General features: G+C 32.3%; 1 protein-coding gene across 1 annotated transcript; it reads right to left on the reverse strand.

The window, feature by feature from the left end:
* Nucleotides 1-10,761: 10,761 nt before the first annotated feature.
* Nucleotides 10,762-16,533, reverse strand: LOC125831698 (jasmonoyl--L-amino acid synthetase JAR4). Its single transcript, XM_049510883.1, has 4 exons — nucleotides 16,189-16,533; nucleotides 13,930-14,031; nucleotides 11,726-12,513; nucleotides 10,762-11,381 (listed from the first exon to the last, which is right to left on the reverse strand). The coding sequence occupies exons 1-4, from the start codon at nucleotides 16,488-16,490 to the stop codon at nucleotides 10,840-10,842; spliced, it is 1,734 nt and encodes a 577-aa protein (XP_049366840.1). The 5' UTR covers nucleotides 16,491-16,533; the 3' UTR covers nucleotides 10,762-10,839.
* Between the last annotated feature and the right edge of the window lie 264 nt (nucleotides 16,534-16,797).

Raw genomic sequence — 16,797 nt, forward strand, 5'->3', positions numbered from 1 at the left:
GAAGAAACTGAAATGCATCCATTCTGATAATGGCGGTAAGTATATTGGTCTTTTTGATAGATATTGCAGAGAGCAGGGTATTCGGCATCAGAAAACTCCTCCAAAGACTTCTCAGCTAAATGGTTTGGCGGAGAGGATGAACAAAACTCTTGTTGAGAGGGTTAGATGTATGCTATCAGATGCTAAGTTGCCAAATTCCTTTTGGGCAGAAACACTTAATACTGCTGCCTATGTTATCAATTTATCTCCTGTTGTTACTTTGAATAGTGATGTTCCTGACAGAGTTTGGTTTGGTAAGAACGTTTCTTATGATCATCTTAAAGTTTTTGGGCGTGTAAAGTCTTGTGCATGTTTCTAAGGATGAGAGGTCAAAGTTGGATGTTAAAATTAGGCAATGTATCTTTGTTGGTTATGGTCAAAATGAATTCGACTATCGTTTCTTTGATCTAGTTGAGAAGAAACTTGTTAGAAGCCGTGATATTGTGTTCTTTGAAGACCAAACAATTGAAGATATTGACAAAGCTGAGAAAGTTGATTCTCAGACTAGTGAGAGCCTAGTTGATGTTGATCCGGTGCTTCTGACTATTCCACTAGGTGAAAATCTTCAAATTGATATTGAAGATAATGATCATATTTAGAATGGCCAGTATGTCGTTGATGCTCCAGTGCAAGACGATGTAGTTGGTGAGCAACCAACTATTATTGATGCTCCCGAGAGTTCTCTCAGAAGCTCTACTAGAGAGAAAATACCTTCATCTCGTTATTCTCCCAATGAGTATGTACTCTTGACTGACGGGGGAGAACCAGATAGTCTTGATAAAGTCATGGAAAGTGAAGAAAAATAAATGTGGTTTGATGTTATGGAGGATGAAATGAAGTCTCTACATGATAATCATACCTTTGATTTGGTCATGTTACCTAAAGATCGAAAAGCTTTGAAAAAAGGGTGGGTTTTTAGGGTGAAACATGAAAATGGTAACTCGGTTTCACGATACAAAGCTAGATTAGTTGTGAAGGGCTTTAACCAGAAAAAGGAAATTGATTTTGATGAGATATTCTCTCCAGTTGTGAAGATGTCATCCATCCGTGTAGTTATAGGCTTAGCTGCAAGTCTGGACTTGGAGGTTGAACAGATGGATGTTAAAACTACTTTTCTCCATGGTGACTTAGATGAAGAAATTTATATAGAGCAGCCGAAAGGCTTTGAAGTCAAGGGAAAAAAGAATTATGTTTGCAAGTTGAAGAAGAGCTTGTATGGTTTAAAACAAGCTCCCAGGCAATGGTACATGAAGTTTGGTTCTTTTATGAGTCAGCAGGCTTCAAGAAGATTTCTTCAGACCATTGTGGTTTTGTGCAAAAATTCTCTGATGATGACTTCATTATCGTTTTGCTTTATGTTGATGACATGCTTGTTGTTGGTCATAATACTTGCAGGATTAAAAAGTTGAAGCAAAAGTTGAATAAGTCTTTTGCTATGAAAGACTTGGGACCAGCAAAACAGATTATCCGTGATAGAGATGCCAAGAAATTGTGGTTGTCACAAGAAAAGTACATTCAAAAAGTACTTCGTAGATTTAACATGGACAAAGCTAAGGTTGTCAGTACACTTTTAGCTATGCACTTCAAATTGAGTACTAGACATTGTCCTTCTTGTGATGTTGAGAAGGAAGATATGAAGAAAGTTCATTATGCTTCAGTTGTTGGTAGTTTAATGTATGTAATGGTGTGTACAAGACCAGATATTGCTCATGTTGTTGGTATTGTTAGCCCTTTTTTTTCTAATCTGGGAAGAGAGCATTGGAATACTGTAAAGTGGATTATGAGATATCTTTGTGGCACTTCTAGTCTGAGTTTTTATTTTGGTACATGGAATCCTATTCTTTGTTGTTACACTGATTCAGACATGGCCAGTGATATTGATATTCGTAAGTCTACTTCAGGCTACTTGATTACCTTTGTAGGGAGAGCTGTGTCTTGGCAATCTAGGTTGCAAAAATGTGTTGCTTTATCTACTACAGAGGCTGAGCTTATTGTGGCTGTTGAAGCTTGCAAAGAATTGATCTGGATGAGGAGATTCTTGGGGAAACTTGGTTGTGCTCAAGAGAGGTATGTGCTTTATTACGACAGTCAAAGTGCTATTCATCTTGGCAAGAATTCTACATTTCATGGTCGGTCTAAACACATTGATGTGAGGTATCATTAGATTCGAGATGAGTTGGATTCTAAGTTGCTTGAACTTGAAAAAATCCATACCAATGATAATGGTTCCGACATGATGACTAAAGCTTTGCCAAGAGGGAAGTTTGAAGAATGTTGCATGATCGACGGGATGGTGGTTTCCTCCACATAGTCGGTATGGGGAGAATTATTGGGTTTTGGGCCATTTTCCCTTCCTATGTGGATAAATAAAAGTCCAAGGTTTTGGGTCTTCCTTCCCTTTCCTTTGTGGATAAATTTAGCTCAAATTTGACTAGCCCACTTTTGTCCATAAGCCCAATATTATGGAGCATATGTAAACTTTCTTTTATGTCTTATTTGAGAAGAATCACAAGAGTTTGAGAGCAGCCATATAGAGAGAATAGTGAGAGAATGCAGATTTTCGCACAAGCCCTAGCAGCCAATTTCAAATCGTGATTCCCTCTTCATTTCTTGTCCAATCAAGCTGGTTTTTGGACAGCTTGTTTTTTTCAACTTGATCTTTGATTAGGAACTGAGAGAGGGTGATTTGGAGTCCTGTAGCTCCAAATTTTTTGCTCGTGAACAGTAACTGTGGTTTGGTGTTTTTGCTTATTTTATTTCTCTAGTTTTTGGTGTTATCTTGTAGTTGTGTTGCTCATTGTTTGGCACTTTGTTGGTGACCATTTTGGAGAACACTTTTGTAACTCTTGTTGATTATAGTGGAGCTTTGGCCTTGTGGTTTTTACTCTTCACCCCGAAGAGATTTTCCACGTTAAACTTTGATGTCTCATGTGTTGATTTATTTTCTTGCTTGGTTGATTTGTTTGCTGCCCCAAACTGTTTTTCTTGCATTATTTTGTCTTCTCTTGGTTCAAGTAGAAGGAAAAGTTTTGACTTGGGTTTTCTTCCGCTATATCCCTGTCGTGCATATTTATTTTGTGCTTGCCTTTCCCAACATTATGCACACTCAAAGCTAAAAGACATAAATGTAAGTTGAAGTCAACTTAAATAACATATTTATGTATTATGCACATCCTACGTTAAACTTTCATGAAGTTTTGTCTTTTCACCAAAATAGACCCTTATCTCCCTTCTTAGAGCATGTTTGGACTGGCTGAAAAATATAGTTTTTAAGTCAAAAAAAGTTAAAAAGTTAAAAAATAAAAGTAAGTTTTTGATTTTTAAGTTATTTTAAATTATTTTTAACTTTGTCAAACACTTATAAAAACTAAAATCAACTTAGAGTAATTTGATAAACTTTTCACCCTATTAAAACGGGCTCTAAGAAGGGAGACAAGGGTTTATTTTGGTGAAAAGACAAAACAGTCCCTACAGCCTTGATATTCAACTAATGCAGCATGTGTTGACTCTACCAATAAGGACAGGGCGACTGGTGAACAAGTCTTCAAACTAATTTATATGTACAACTAACAATTTACTTTTTCTTATCAGTCTCAAATTCATATCCAGATCTGTTTATTGTTGGCTATATCGCCAGTTTCGTGATTTTGCCTCAAATGAAAATAGGAGAAAACAATTGTTGGGAGAGAGAAGTATTGATTACTGAGCTAACAAAGGGGAAGGAATTGATGTTGCAACTGCAAAAAACACTTTGATCCCATGAAACAAGATGTGTGCCAGTATTTGGCTGCAGAAATACTTTCTTCCTATGACAAAGCTATGTCCCTCTTGAATGGCACAGCTTTATCAGGTATGATGATGAGCAAAGGTAAAGATATTATTCATCCAGCACCGTCTTCATCAACTGCGTCCCAGCTGGAATCTCCTCATCTTCTCGCTTATAGTAGCACTAAGAGTTGTGGCCGCCCCTCTAAATCCAGGAAGAGGTATTCCATCTCATCCACCTCTCTTTTATTGTGTAACCATCTGGTGTTCGAAACTTACTAACTGTCTAATCTGGATTCACACCGTAGAAACAAACTAGAATTCTCAACATAAATACACAAATATTATATCATAAGACAGCCAAATTTACAACGACAAACACTTAAATTCTTGAATTACAATGGAAGTAACAAGTAACCAAGGAAAGAGATAATAATGGGGATGACAAGTTTAGACTCTAGAAAGAAGATGACAGTTTCTTCATAATACGCATCATTTCCCCAAACCGCAGATGACAACCATATAAACTCTACTCAACCTGAATTCCAAACAAATCTAGTATTGTGCTGTCTAAATCTTGGGTCCCTTTGTAGTTTAGCCTAGGCCCAACAGCTTGGCCAGCCTTTGGAGTATCGGTGTTCACAACAACTACATTTTGATGAGGACTCAATCCCGAGACTCTGGTTAATAGTGAATAGAACTTTTACATCCCTTGTGGTATACAAAATAAATGTGAAATTGAAGTGATATGTGGTACATTAAGCATAGATCTTTAGAATATTCAGAGTGTCATGAATGGCTTTAAATCTTAGTGGTTCAAAAATCTTGTTAGAAACTTCAACATTACATGATTAATGATTATAGGAAGACGCTGGCACGAAGGACAGAGTATGTAGAAGCTCGACCCGGAGAAAAAGTTCCACCTGAAGATGGACTTAGTTGGAGGAAATATGGACAGAGACTTGTCTTAGGTGAAAAATATCCCAGGTGAGTACTATTCTCAAGTTCCTTGACCAAAAATATGAGTATCTATTTCGTGAATGAACTGACCAAAAGGTTGGATGATACTACACTATCTGTGGGTTGATTTCACATTATGTCATTGAATTTTGGAAATGCAGAAAATATTATCGATGTGCTCCTTGTTGTTGTGGGGCTACTAAGGTGATCCGGCGAATTGATACAGAGCCATTAACTTTTGAAGTTACCTATGGAGGAAGCCACGATTGTGATCAAGAAAACAACAACCAAAATGAACAACTACTGCTTGCTGCGCAAACACAAGTTGGAGGAACAGCAGGGGAACTATCTGATTTCTACATTCGTGAGATGGTTTCAACCCCAAATAATTCGTCCTCAACAGGGGTTGTATTCTCAAACTCGAATTCAGTATTTAACATGAACAACTCCGACTTCATCCCCACACCAACTTCTTCACCTCATCCACTTGACAACAATAGTCTCACTGATCTCTTGTTTTTTCATGAAAGTAGCGCGAATGATTTCAATTCGCCCAATCATATCTTAACAAAGTTATCATTTGATCACTACCTTATTTGAACATGCTGTGCCTGGAAATTATGGTGATGCTGCTCTGTTTTACGGTGCTGAGGGGTGTCAAAATGAGCTCAAATATACGTAACAAGTTATTCATCTAGAATTTTATGAGTTTGACTCGAGATAATTTGAATCAGAGTCAATCTCAACGCATTTAAGTATTAATCCATTTTATAAAAATCTTCAATTGAGCTCAATATAATTTCCAATTTTAATCTATTTTAAGACTTTTTATTTGCATTGATTGTAGTGAATGTTCCTATATTGAAGACTTGAATTACTAACTATTTTTACATGTTCTATGATATATCTATCCATTTGTATTTAGAAAAAAAATTGAGTTGAAATTCAAATTGTGATTATAAAAGTTAAAAAATAATATATTAAAATTATTGAGATTAAGTGCGTCAAATTGGGCGGGTCATGACCCAATCCGATTTCTATTTGAGTAAATTTTAGATTTAGCAAATATAAAAATCATGTGTATGTTATAACTATAATTTGTATAATTGCGCTTCATAGCAAAATTTATGTTTGCTATGACTATTAATTGTATAAGAATCAATTGCATAAGTATATATTTGGAATTTGTATACAAATAAGAAGTTGCCATGGTTGTAAGTTGTATAAGTATATATTTTTTGTTGTGATTTTCAGTCATATGTGTATTAAATATAGGGAAAAGACATAGATTCCCCCCCTAAACTTGTTACAAAAAGTCAGTTACACGTTTAAACTATCATGGTGACCTATTACACATTTTAACTACTCAAAAGTGAATTTATTATCACCCTGAGACGTGTAACACCACTCTCACATTAACGCTACGTCAGCGTCATGTCATAAATTATAATTTTTTGTTTTCTTTTCTTTATTAATAAACTTTTCTTTTGTTAATTATATTTTACTCTAACTAATTCCTAATTAATTGTTTTAATTCTCTAATAATTATATCTTCTTCATCACTAATCCCACCCATTTTCAATTCTCATTTCATCGGAAAACCATATCCGGCCCCACCTTCACTATTGATTTTGTTCTTCACCACCACTATATCACCTTCAATTATTCTTCTTCTTTGTCACCCAACACCAAATATCACCACCATCATTATCAATATCGATTTTTTCTTCTTCACCACATTCAATTACCTCTTTTAATGTTTGTCACCCACCACCCATCACCACCAAACCCATAAAGTTGCTATTACCCCAAAAATTGATTAACAACCAAGAATTCTTTAACAAAGTGAAAAAGATAGAAACAATCAATCGAAATGTTTCTAGATAAAATATAATTATTCACTAACAAATCTATGAGGAATTAACCTAATTGCAAATAAAAATAATTGTGCTTTAAGATTGTGATAAAAAATAAAGAAGTGTGATGAAAATAAAGAATGAAGAAGAAGAGGACAATGGGTGGGGTTTGAAGAAGAAGAGGCATGGGGCGGTGGGGGTGGAAAAGAGGATTCTAATTTTTTTTTTTACTTTAATTTCAAACTAACGCGCCTATTTTTATTTTATTTTATTTTTTGCCACGTCAGTTTTAGGGGGTAAGAAAATTCACTTTTGAATAGTATAGGTGTGTAATAGGTCACTATGATAATTTAAGCATGTAACTGACTTTTCGGGACAAGTTCACGGGGGAATTTATGTCTTTTCCCTTAAATGTATTCAAATATAAATTTGTATATGTATATGTATATGTAATTGTATTTTTGTATACAGATAAATTTGTATACAAATCTCTCTCCCGTTTTATACAAACACAAATTATACATTGTATTTTGTATCATTTGTATTTGTATAAAGCGAGAAAGAGAAAGGCAAAAGAGAACTGGGCAAGGGAAGATTTGTATTGTATAATTATAAATGTATAGGACGAAGAAATATGTATTTGTATTTGTATATACAGTTTTTTCTCATTTTATACAAACACAAACACAATTTCTATATTTGTTTTTGTATAAAGTGAGAGAGGCGAGGGAAAGTCGTGAGCGAGATTTCTGGGGAGAGAGGCGAATGGCAAAGTGGTTGTTACGGATTAGAATTAAATGAAACTGTAGTTATAACATTTAATTTGAATTAATAGTTTGTTATTTTATACAATTATTTAATATTTCTAATTTTAACCCAACCCGCTCATTTGACACCCACACAGCGAGACTTATAAATTCTATGGGGAAAATGTCAAACTCAATTTTCCTCATCGTTACAACAAATTAAATAGGATGAGAATTCTAGACCCGTGAACAATGTTCGGGCTCCCTCACACAACTATGACATGGCATGCCTCAACTATCATAAAAATATTTATCTTTCTCACACATGTTTTTTTTTTTTTTTTTTTTGACTTCTTTGTTTAAAGACTAATTTGAATTTTAAATATCTCCTTTATAAATCTATTTGCTTATCATTATTTGAGTTTCTTATTCTTGCTTAATTTTTTTCTTATTTAATTTTTTGTGTAAAATATGAGCAATAAAATTATAAAGTATAAATGAAAAAAGAGAAAAGAGTAAGGGATAAAGATTTAAACTGATTTGTTTGCGGCTATATTATAATTTATTTTTTGTATTTGAAAAAAATTAAATGGGGCATGTAAGATAAATTTTATAAGAAATGAGTGAGAAAAAAAATTAATGATCAAAATAATAAATCAGAAAATATTTTCTTAAAAGAATAAATTAAAATTATTTTTTTTCACTCTCATTAAATCAAAATGGTATATTTTTGTCATTTGTGTAATAGTAAAGCTATATATGAACCATTTTTACGACGAAGGATATATCAGCTCCAAATCGCAAAATTAAGAGGTATATTAGGTCATTTTCCCTAAATTTAAGGGAAGAAGTTCTGAAAAATACTCTAACTTTGACCGAAATTACTGTTACTATACCAAACTTTGAAAATGACCTTTTATTCCATTAATATTGTACTATTTAATAGTGTATTTTAAATAGTAATGTGTCCATGTGGGCACATATAACTTATTTGCCAAAATAACTTTTCTTGTACAACTTATTAAATCTCTTCTCTTTAATAAGATCAAGCTTTTTCTAAAAAAAGGTTATAATTATCAACAAGCATATCTACTAGATTAAAGAGGGCTAAGTACAAAAGTGAGCTTAGCCAAAAGTGTTAAACCCCAAAAGCCAATTAGAATTATTAATTTATTGAGAAAATAATAATAAATTTTACTTGATGATAAATGAATATAACTTGATTGGTATGAGTGGAACTATAGGATAGTATTGCATGTATTATGAGATGGTTTGTTTATAAAGCATCTTTTACATTTAATTTATATGTTTTTCAAAATTTTCAATCATATATACGAGAAAATAGTGGGATTGAAATTTTTAAATGAATAATATAGAAAAAATTTCAAATGGTTTCTCAACTAGTTATTTTTTCAGAAAATCATTTATTACAGTAAAAAATTAAAATTAAAGAAAAAAATGTCATTTTCTAAATTGAGTGACTTATATATCAACTTGATTTAGAAAAACAATGGAGACAAAATTGAAATAAGTACTATGAGTATGAGGAGAGAAGGATTATGATTATTATCCCCACTATCATAGGAAAAAAAATATATATTGTGAAATATGAGTAAGATGAAATAGAAATAGACTATCTTGATACACTTAAATGAGTTTTTTCTTTCTCATAATAATTCCCTAGCATTTATTTTTGTTCCTCATTTATCCCAAATGTATCAAGATAGTGCTTAGTAATATTTTTTTCATGATAGTGGAGATAGCAGTCATAATTTTTGTCTCCTCAAAACTTTATTTTTATTATAAATCTAATCACTCTTATGCAAAGAGTCAATTTATAAGTTCTATTCTATATGCAAAGAGCCAAAATAAATAGTTATATATGTAAAGAGGCAGTATCTTATTATATATTTTGAGAAAAGTTCTTCTAAGTTAATAAAATGTTATCCATCTATTGTAATGGAATACATTGGTTCTTGTTCTTAAAAATATTATTGATAGATAATAAATTCTAAGTAGTTTAATTTAAAATTCTAAAATATTAAATAAAGTTCTACTATCTTTAACTAAAAAGTTAAAAATTAAAAATAAGATTTATTGCACTCCTAAATATTAATTGTAACATATAGTAGTAATATTTTTCTAGTGATTAAAGACATTTTTTACCGAAGAATTAAAATTAATTGTAACTTATAACATTGAAATAAAGGCTTGATAATGTGGAAAGAAGAGTGCATTCTTATGCCAATATACAAGAAAATTTATAATTAAACAAATTAAGAATAATTTCAGAGACCTCCTTTCAGGTTTCGCTCTATAATACTCACATTCTCTATGGTTTACGATATTACGTCTATCTTCCTTAGTTTAATTTTTTTAAGAGACCTCCCTTCAGGTTTCGCTCTATAATACTCACATTCCCTATGGTTTACGATATTACGTCTATCTTCCTTAGTTTAGTTTTTTTAACCATTTTTTAAATTTATTTAAAATAAATATAAATCAATTATGACTTGACAAATTTGTCATTCTTTATATTGATTTTTTTATATTAATCCATATTATTAAAAACATGACTTATTTAATAAATACTTTAAAAATAATTAATCAACAAAAATAAGTCGTTTATATATATACACACACATTTCTTCATAGTATTTTATTCTTAATGTATTTATTAAATAAGTCATATTTTTTAATAATATGGATTAATACGAAGAAATTAATATAAAGAGGGACAAATTTGTCAAATCGTAATATATTTATATTTATTTTAAATAAGTTTAAAGAATGATTTCACAAAAATTATAATAAGGTAGGTAGGTGTAATATCGATACCATAAGGGAAGTGAGTGTTATGGAGCGAAACTCGAGGAAGTCTCTAAAATTATCTCAAAAAATTATTATTAAAGAACTTGGAGATGATATTTAACTATATATAATATTCCACTTGATAGACATTTTATCTGCATAAAAAGAAATAATTCTACATTATTTTCTGAATTAAACAATTTTTTGTTCTATACCATAATTTTCAAATGCTTCAAAATGTTATTTACCGCAAAAAGTTGTAGTAATATAGTTTCTAGTGTGCAAATTTTATCTCAAAAAATAAATACGAACTCAGTGTCTGAATTAACATTAATCAGGGGCGGAGCTAGGGTGTAGGCTGCGAGTTCAAGTCGAATTTAGTAATTTTGGTTATAATTTGTATCAACTATCTTCAAAAACATTTAATATGTACCAATTATTAAATTAGAATCTGTTCACCTGAAAAAAATCATAAATTTCAAATTTTAGATTCGACTCTGATGTTTTTTTCGTAGATTGCAGAGAGCATCCTATTGTTTGTATCATTTTGGAGGGAAAGGAGTTGTTAAACTAGTCCTACAAAATTTGTACAAATTCAAAGTGTTTTATTAAGATATGAAAAGTAACCAGCTTACAATTCTGGGAACAAACATACTTATAATTCAACTAAATGCAGTACTAAAATAGCTCTCAACAACATTACTAGTCAATATTTGCAGCACAGAGAGATTCGTCGTACCGACACATCTCGGTGTTTTGAACTGGCTAACTGCTGCTCCTAACCCTACAAAATGATCTAAAATCTTATGAAACGTCCCTCTCTTCACAATCCGTAGCTCAAGGGGACCGATGGTTTTGACCTTCCGAGAGCTAACATAGCCTGCATCGACGAAAGATTTGTCTAAACAATTACAACATTCTTTCAAAATTTCCTTACTTGCTTCACCATTCAGTTCCCAGAAGATTACGTAGTGCCCTGGATCGGCTGAGGTGTTTACGTTGCTAGAGAAATCGACTACTTCTAACTTCTCGTTTAATAAGAGCTGTGCTGCTGCCTCCACGGCTAGTTGTAAATCTTTCTCTGTGTTTTTGTCGATGTTGATGCTCAGTAAGAGATTCCTACGGCAAATAAACTGGAGCTCTGGAGTTCCATTGTGGAATCCTTTTATCTTTACCACATCACCGAGCCTGTATCGATATAAACCTGCATTTTACATGTGTATATTCAATCAAATCAAAACGAATAACAACATAACCAGTGTAGTCCCAAATGGGGTCTAAAGATGGTAGTGTACGCAGAGCTTAATTACCCCTATCTCAGAGGTAGAGATGTTACTTGCAATAGACCCTCGGCTCAAGAAAAAAACAGTCCAAAAAGGAGTAACGGAAGTAAAAGCATAACAACGCATACTAAACAGTAACTTCAACAAAATATATGACAATCGAAGTATAAGAAACAACAGAAAGCAATAAAAATCAAAGGACAAAGAAACTACAGGAGCAATACTATGAAAAACATTTCCAAGGAAGGGAAGAACAAAATCATACCAGCGAAATTGGTGACAACAATTTCATACTCTTCACCGAGTTTAACTTCAGTTAAACCAACTGGTGTAGCCTCCACGCCATCTACATTTTCCACGAGAGGAATGAATTCGAAATAACCAATATTAGGAAGAACAGCATAAGTAACTAGCTCGGGAGGCAATTCAGGATTAACATTTGCTCCGATCCATCCTTCAGAAGACCCGTAATCTGCACTAAGCAGAGGTAGCTGCCCTGCATAATGCCTCAATTTCTTCAAGTACGGTTCCATTGATCCGGTCATGATACCATATATGTACCTGGTGTTGGGGAATAATTCAGGTATCAACCCGTACCAATTACTTAACCGAATGCACTTGTTATAAATAGTATCAGCCAGTTCTGGATCAGGCTTGAGTAATTTTGACATTGCTGATCTTATAGAAGGAACAGTTACGCGACTAGAAAGAACTCCGTCCCTTATATTTGCAACAAGTTCTTGCCATACTTGTTCGAATTTTCTAAAAGCATGGACAATACTATGAGCAAATGTAGATGAGACAACTTGAACTTCGTTACGTAGAATGAGACCACACAATAGATGACAGTACAAGGATTGATTGAAATCAGGGCCGAATATCACTTCATCGGGGCTACAACACGGGGTCTGCATTGCTTTCATTGTCTTCTTGAATTGCGAATTTCGGTATACATTTGTTGTGGCTGTTCCAGCTGCTAAACCTCCCTTCGTCTTGAACTGTTTGCTTCCATAAATGAACTGTAATGCTTTCCCATTTACGACTGGGAATTCTCTGCAAATTAACATACATCCATCTCCACATCAATAATTTGATAAGTGAACAATTTTTCCCCTGTTTCATAGTATAGTTAACCAACATATTAACTAATCGTGATTGGATTGGGTTATACTACTTTTTATCCACCAACAGTGGTGGAGTCAGAAATTTCATGAAAGATGTTGAGGTGCTAAAGTGAATCTGCTCTTCTTAAAAAGGGAAGGGTATCCTGGTGTGCTAAAGTCAATCTGCCCATCTTAAAAAGTGAAAAAGAGCTGCTACTAATGACATTGAAGCGCACGAACACTTTAAGTTTGCGTGTCTTTGCTCTTTCAAGGCGACTGAAACCACTGGGCTATATCATGTTTTGTCAAGGGTGTCCAGAATATGTTATTTAACTACTTTGTATATCATTTTACTTATATATACGGTATAATTTTCCGATGAAGGATACATGAATGTAGCTATGCCACTTTCCACAAGTACCTCGACGTAACATGAGTGCAAGAGGGGGTTAAAGAATCAACTTTTAGTTATTTTAGCCTATATGGATCTTAAAATATTAAAGATTCGAAAGTTCCTCTTTTTTTTTTGAGTTGAAATGTTATGTTGCTCGGACTATTTAAAAATATCAATAGCTTAGTGTTGGATCATCAAAAAACAATGCATTTTTTGAAATATTTCTAAAGAGTTTGAACAACATAGATAAGAACGTTGGGATGTATCCCCACATTGTCACCATGTGAAACTCGAACACTTGTACTAGAAGGTTCAACTTATTGGTACCAAGAGAAAAATTAACAAACAGTCGTTAAAGAAAAGAAACTTTGTTTTTCTATTTATTGGTACCAAGAGAAAAACTAAACAACTCATGCTGTGTTTTTCAATTGGACTAACTTTTTCCACGAATAAAACAAAAGCCATTAGCTAAAAAAAGCTGGAGAGTTGAAAAAGATGGCAATGACCAAATGATATGTAAGGACTTTAAGAGAAAAACAAAAAGATGTAAAAACAAAATCAATAACCCCCCATTTTTCCAATATTAGAGAGAGCTATATTGCTCAAACTCTTCAAAATGCAGACAGGTGCATGCTTGATATCTTGAAAAGTAGTACTCTCTTTGTTCTAATTTATATGGCATCTTTCGAATTTCGAGATTCAAACAAAGTCCTCTTTTACCATAATTTTTTATATATTTTTTAAATATTTTAAATTGTCAATTATTGTGACATATAATACTTTTTTAAGTAGTTTATAAATATGTAAATTTATTTCAAAAAAAATTGAAGATTCCATATGCAATTTTTCCGTCAAACTTAAATTGTTTGATTCTCGAAAAACAAAAAGTGTCACATAAATTGAGATCGATGGAGTACATTTTTGAAAAATAACAGTGTAAAGCATAACAAGGTAAATAAGATATTACATTACCTGTTCCTAAAGGCAAAAGAAGTCTTGAATATTTGCATGGTGGATTCCATCAATCCTTCATTGAAAGGTACAAATTTTGGTTTTCCTTGAGTTGTACCAGAACTGCAATCAACCATTATCATCAAATTTTCTTCTTCAACTTCTATAAATTGTAAAATAAGTACCAATTTCAAGCCCCCACAATTAACAATTGAAGAAAATTAAAAAATCATTTTATTATTTATAAAAGGCCATTAGACAGAGACACTCTGTCAGATGGTATAAATTCGTCAAAAAAATTTCAAAAATAAGTAAAGACACACAATAATTTTCTTCTTCAACTTCTATAAATTGTAAAATAAGTACCAATTTCAAGCCCCCACAATTAACAATTGAAGAAAATTAAAAAATCATTTTATTATTTATAAATGGCCATTAGACAGAGACACTCTGTCAGATGGTATAAATTCGTCAAAAAAATTTCAAAAATAAGTAAAGACACACAATAATTATGCCTCAATTCCAAGTTATGATAGAAGGGACAGATTCCCTCTGCATATTAGTTGTCATGTTTCATTTATCAAGAGTTAAACTACGAAGTTTGATTAACATTTTAAATTATGGGTGTGTTTGGTATGAAGGAAAACATTTTCCAGAAAATGTTTTCCAATTTCCTCATGTTTGGTTGGACTAAATGTTTTGGAAAATGTTTTCCAAATCAACTCATTTTCCTCAAATTTAAGGAAAATGAATTCCCTTCTAAACTTAAGGAAAACATTTTCCAAAACTCTCTTCCAACTTTAAATTACAATTATTTTTTGTTGAAAAAATCAATTTATTTTGTCCCTACCCTCAAACCACCCCCAACCAACCGCCCCCCCCTCCCCCTCCGCCCCCCAAAGAAAAATAAAAATTTTAAAGCATGTTTTTAAATTCAATTTGTTTACCCCACCCTCACCCCTACCCCCACTCCCTCCCAAAAAAATATTAAAAATTATTTTTAAAAGATATTTCTAATTTCAATTTTTTATTTTTTTTACCCCCCATCCACTACCCTCGCCCCCCGCCCCCATCAATCCCCCTATCAGCTCCTTCAAAAAGAAAAAAATTTAAGTTTGTTTTTAAAAAATATTTTCAACTTCAAATTTTTATTTTTTCATCCCGATCCTCGATTAGCCACCCAATAATTTCAACTTCAAATTTTTATTTTTTCATCCCAATCCTCGATCACCCACCCCCCTCTCCGGTCACTCCCCCACCCCCAAAAAGAAATTGAGTTTTTTTAAAAAAAATATTTACAAATTCAAAATTTCATTTTTTCACCCTAGCCTCGACCCCCCACCCACCTCCTACCCAGCCCCCCACCCACCCACCCCTAACCTCCCCCCCCCCCCCCAAAAAAAAAATTAAGTTTGTTTTTAAAAAGTATTCTCAACTTCAAAATTTCATTTTTTCATCCTACCCTTGACCCCCCCCCCCTTCACCCACCCCCTACCACCCCCCATCCCCCAAAAAAATTTAAGTTTGTTTTTAAAAATTATATTCAATTTCAAAAATTATTTTCTACTCTAGTAAAAATAAAAGATATTTCTCAAAAATATTTTTCATTCATAAATCAAACACTAAAAATATTTTCCGGAAAATATTTTCTACTCACCAACCAAACATGAGAAAATAAGTCAAAATTCAACTTGTTTTCCAGGAAAACATTTTCCTTCATACCAAACACACCCTATATGTTCTCTTTATATCAACATGAGAAAAAATGCAACTTGTAGTATTTATCATATAGTTTTTGAATATCTAAATTTCAAATACAAAATATTGAGTTGATCTAATCTAATTTAACTTTGAAAATGAGTCAAATTAACTTCCAAAAAGAAAAACATGACAACTAATTTAGGATGCATGAGTAATTACTACTGTATTTTTTAATTCTAGATGTCTAAAAGGCACTCTTTGATGCAAACAATAAACTTAAATTGAAATGTTTAGTTATCAATTGAATTCAAGTCAAAATTTCGAAAATTAACTTTTGCAAAGTTGTTATTTATTTGGATAGAATGTTTACTACAAACGATTTTAGAATATGCTCATTTGTAGTTTATACGTCAATTTCGAGGGAGTTTGATGAAAGATTTGAGTTAGTTTTTGTTAGAATTTTATATTGAAACTCAATTTCAAGTGTATGTTATTTGCACATACAATATATTATTGTATATAAAATAACATACAAAATACATACAACAATATAATTATACGCGAGTTGTAAAACATTACCTCAACGAGATAGTGGTAATAGACTTTCGAGTAAGAATAGGAGTAAGATCACCATCAACAATTCTATGAATGTAAGGCTCCAAATCCTTATGTGTAACAAGAGGAACACAATTCTTGAAAGAAACTTGATCTGTTTTCCCATTAAGACCCCATTGTTGCAAATATTCTGTCCTTCCATTTTCTTCAAGAATCTTTTGTAAGGTCTCTTCTTGAATTCTCCCAGCATCTTTGCTTAATAGCTCAAATTCATCGATCACTTGTTGTGGATCAAACTTATTCTCACTTTCCTCCACCATCTTCATTTATCTTCTTCGTGTACTGACAGAATCAAGATTTGAAGTTACTCTGTTCACGAATAATTATTTGATAAATTTTCAAATATAAAACAAAAGTTTATGAGTTACTTAAATAATATGATTTCGCAATTTAAATAAAAGGGAAAAGATTAAAAATACTTTTAAACTATTAAAAATAGAGCAATTTATGTTTCATACATAACATTATTCTTTATCATTAGTGATATGGAGAATATATGTCTTTTGAACTATTGGAAATAGCGCAATTATGTTCTTTATTTATTGTTTGACATATCTACTTCACTTAGCTAAT

This window comes from Solanum verrucosum, unplaced genomic scaffold, assembly GCF_900185275.1.
Source record: "Solanum verrucosum unplaced genomic scaffold, falcon-dt-bn FXZP01000049.1, whole genome shotgun sequence".
Taxonomy (NCBI): Eukaryota; Viridiplantae; Streptophyta; class Magnoliopsida; order Solanales; family Solanaceae; genus Solanum; species Solanum verrucosum.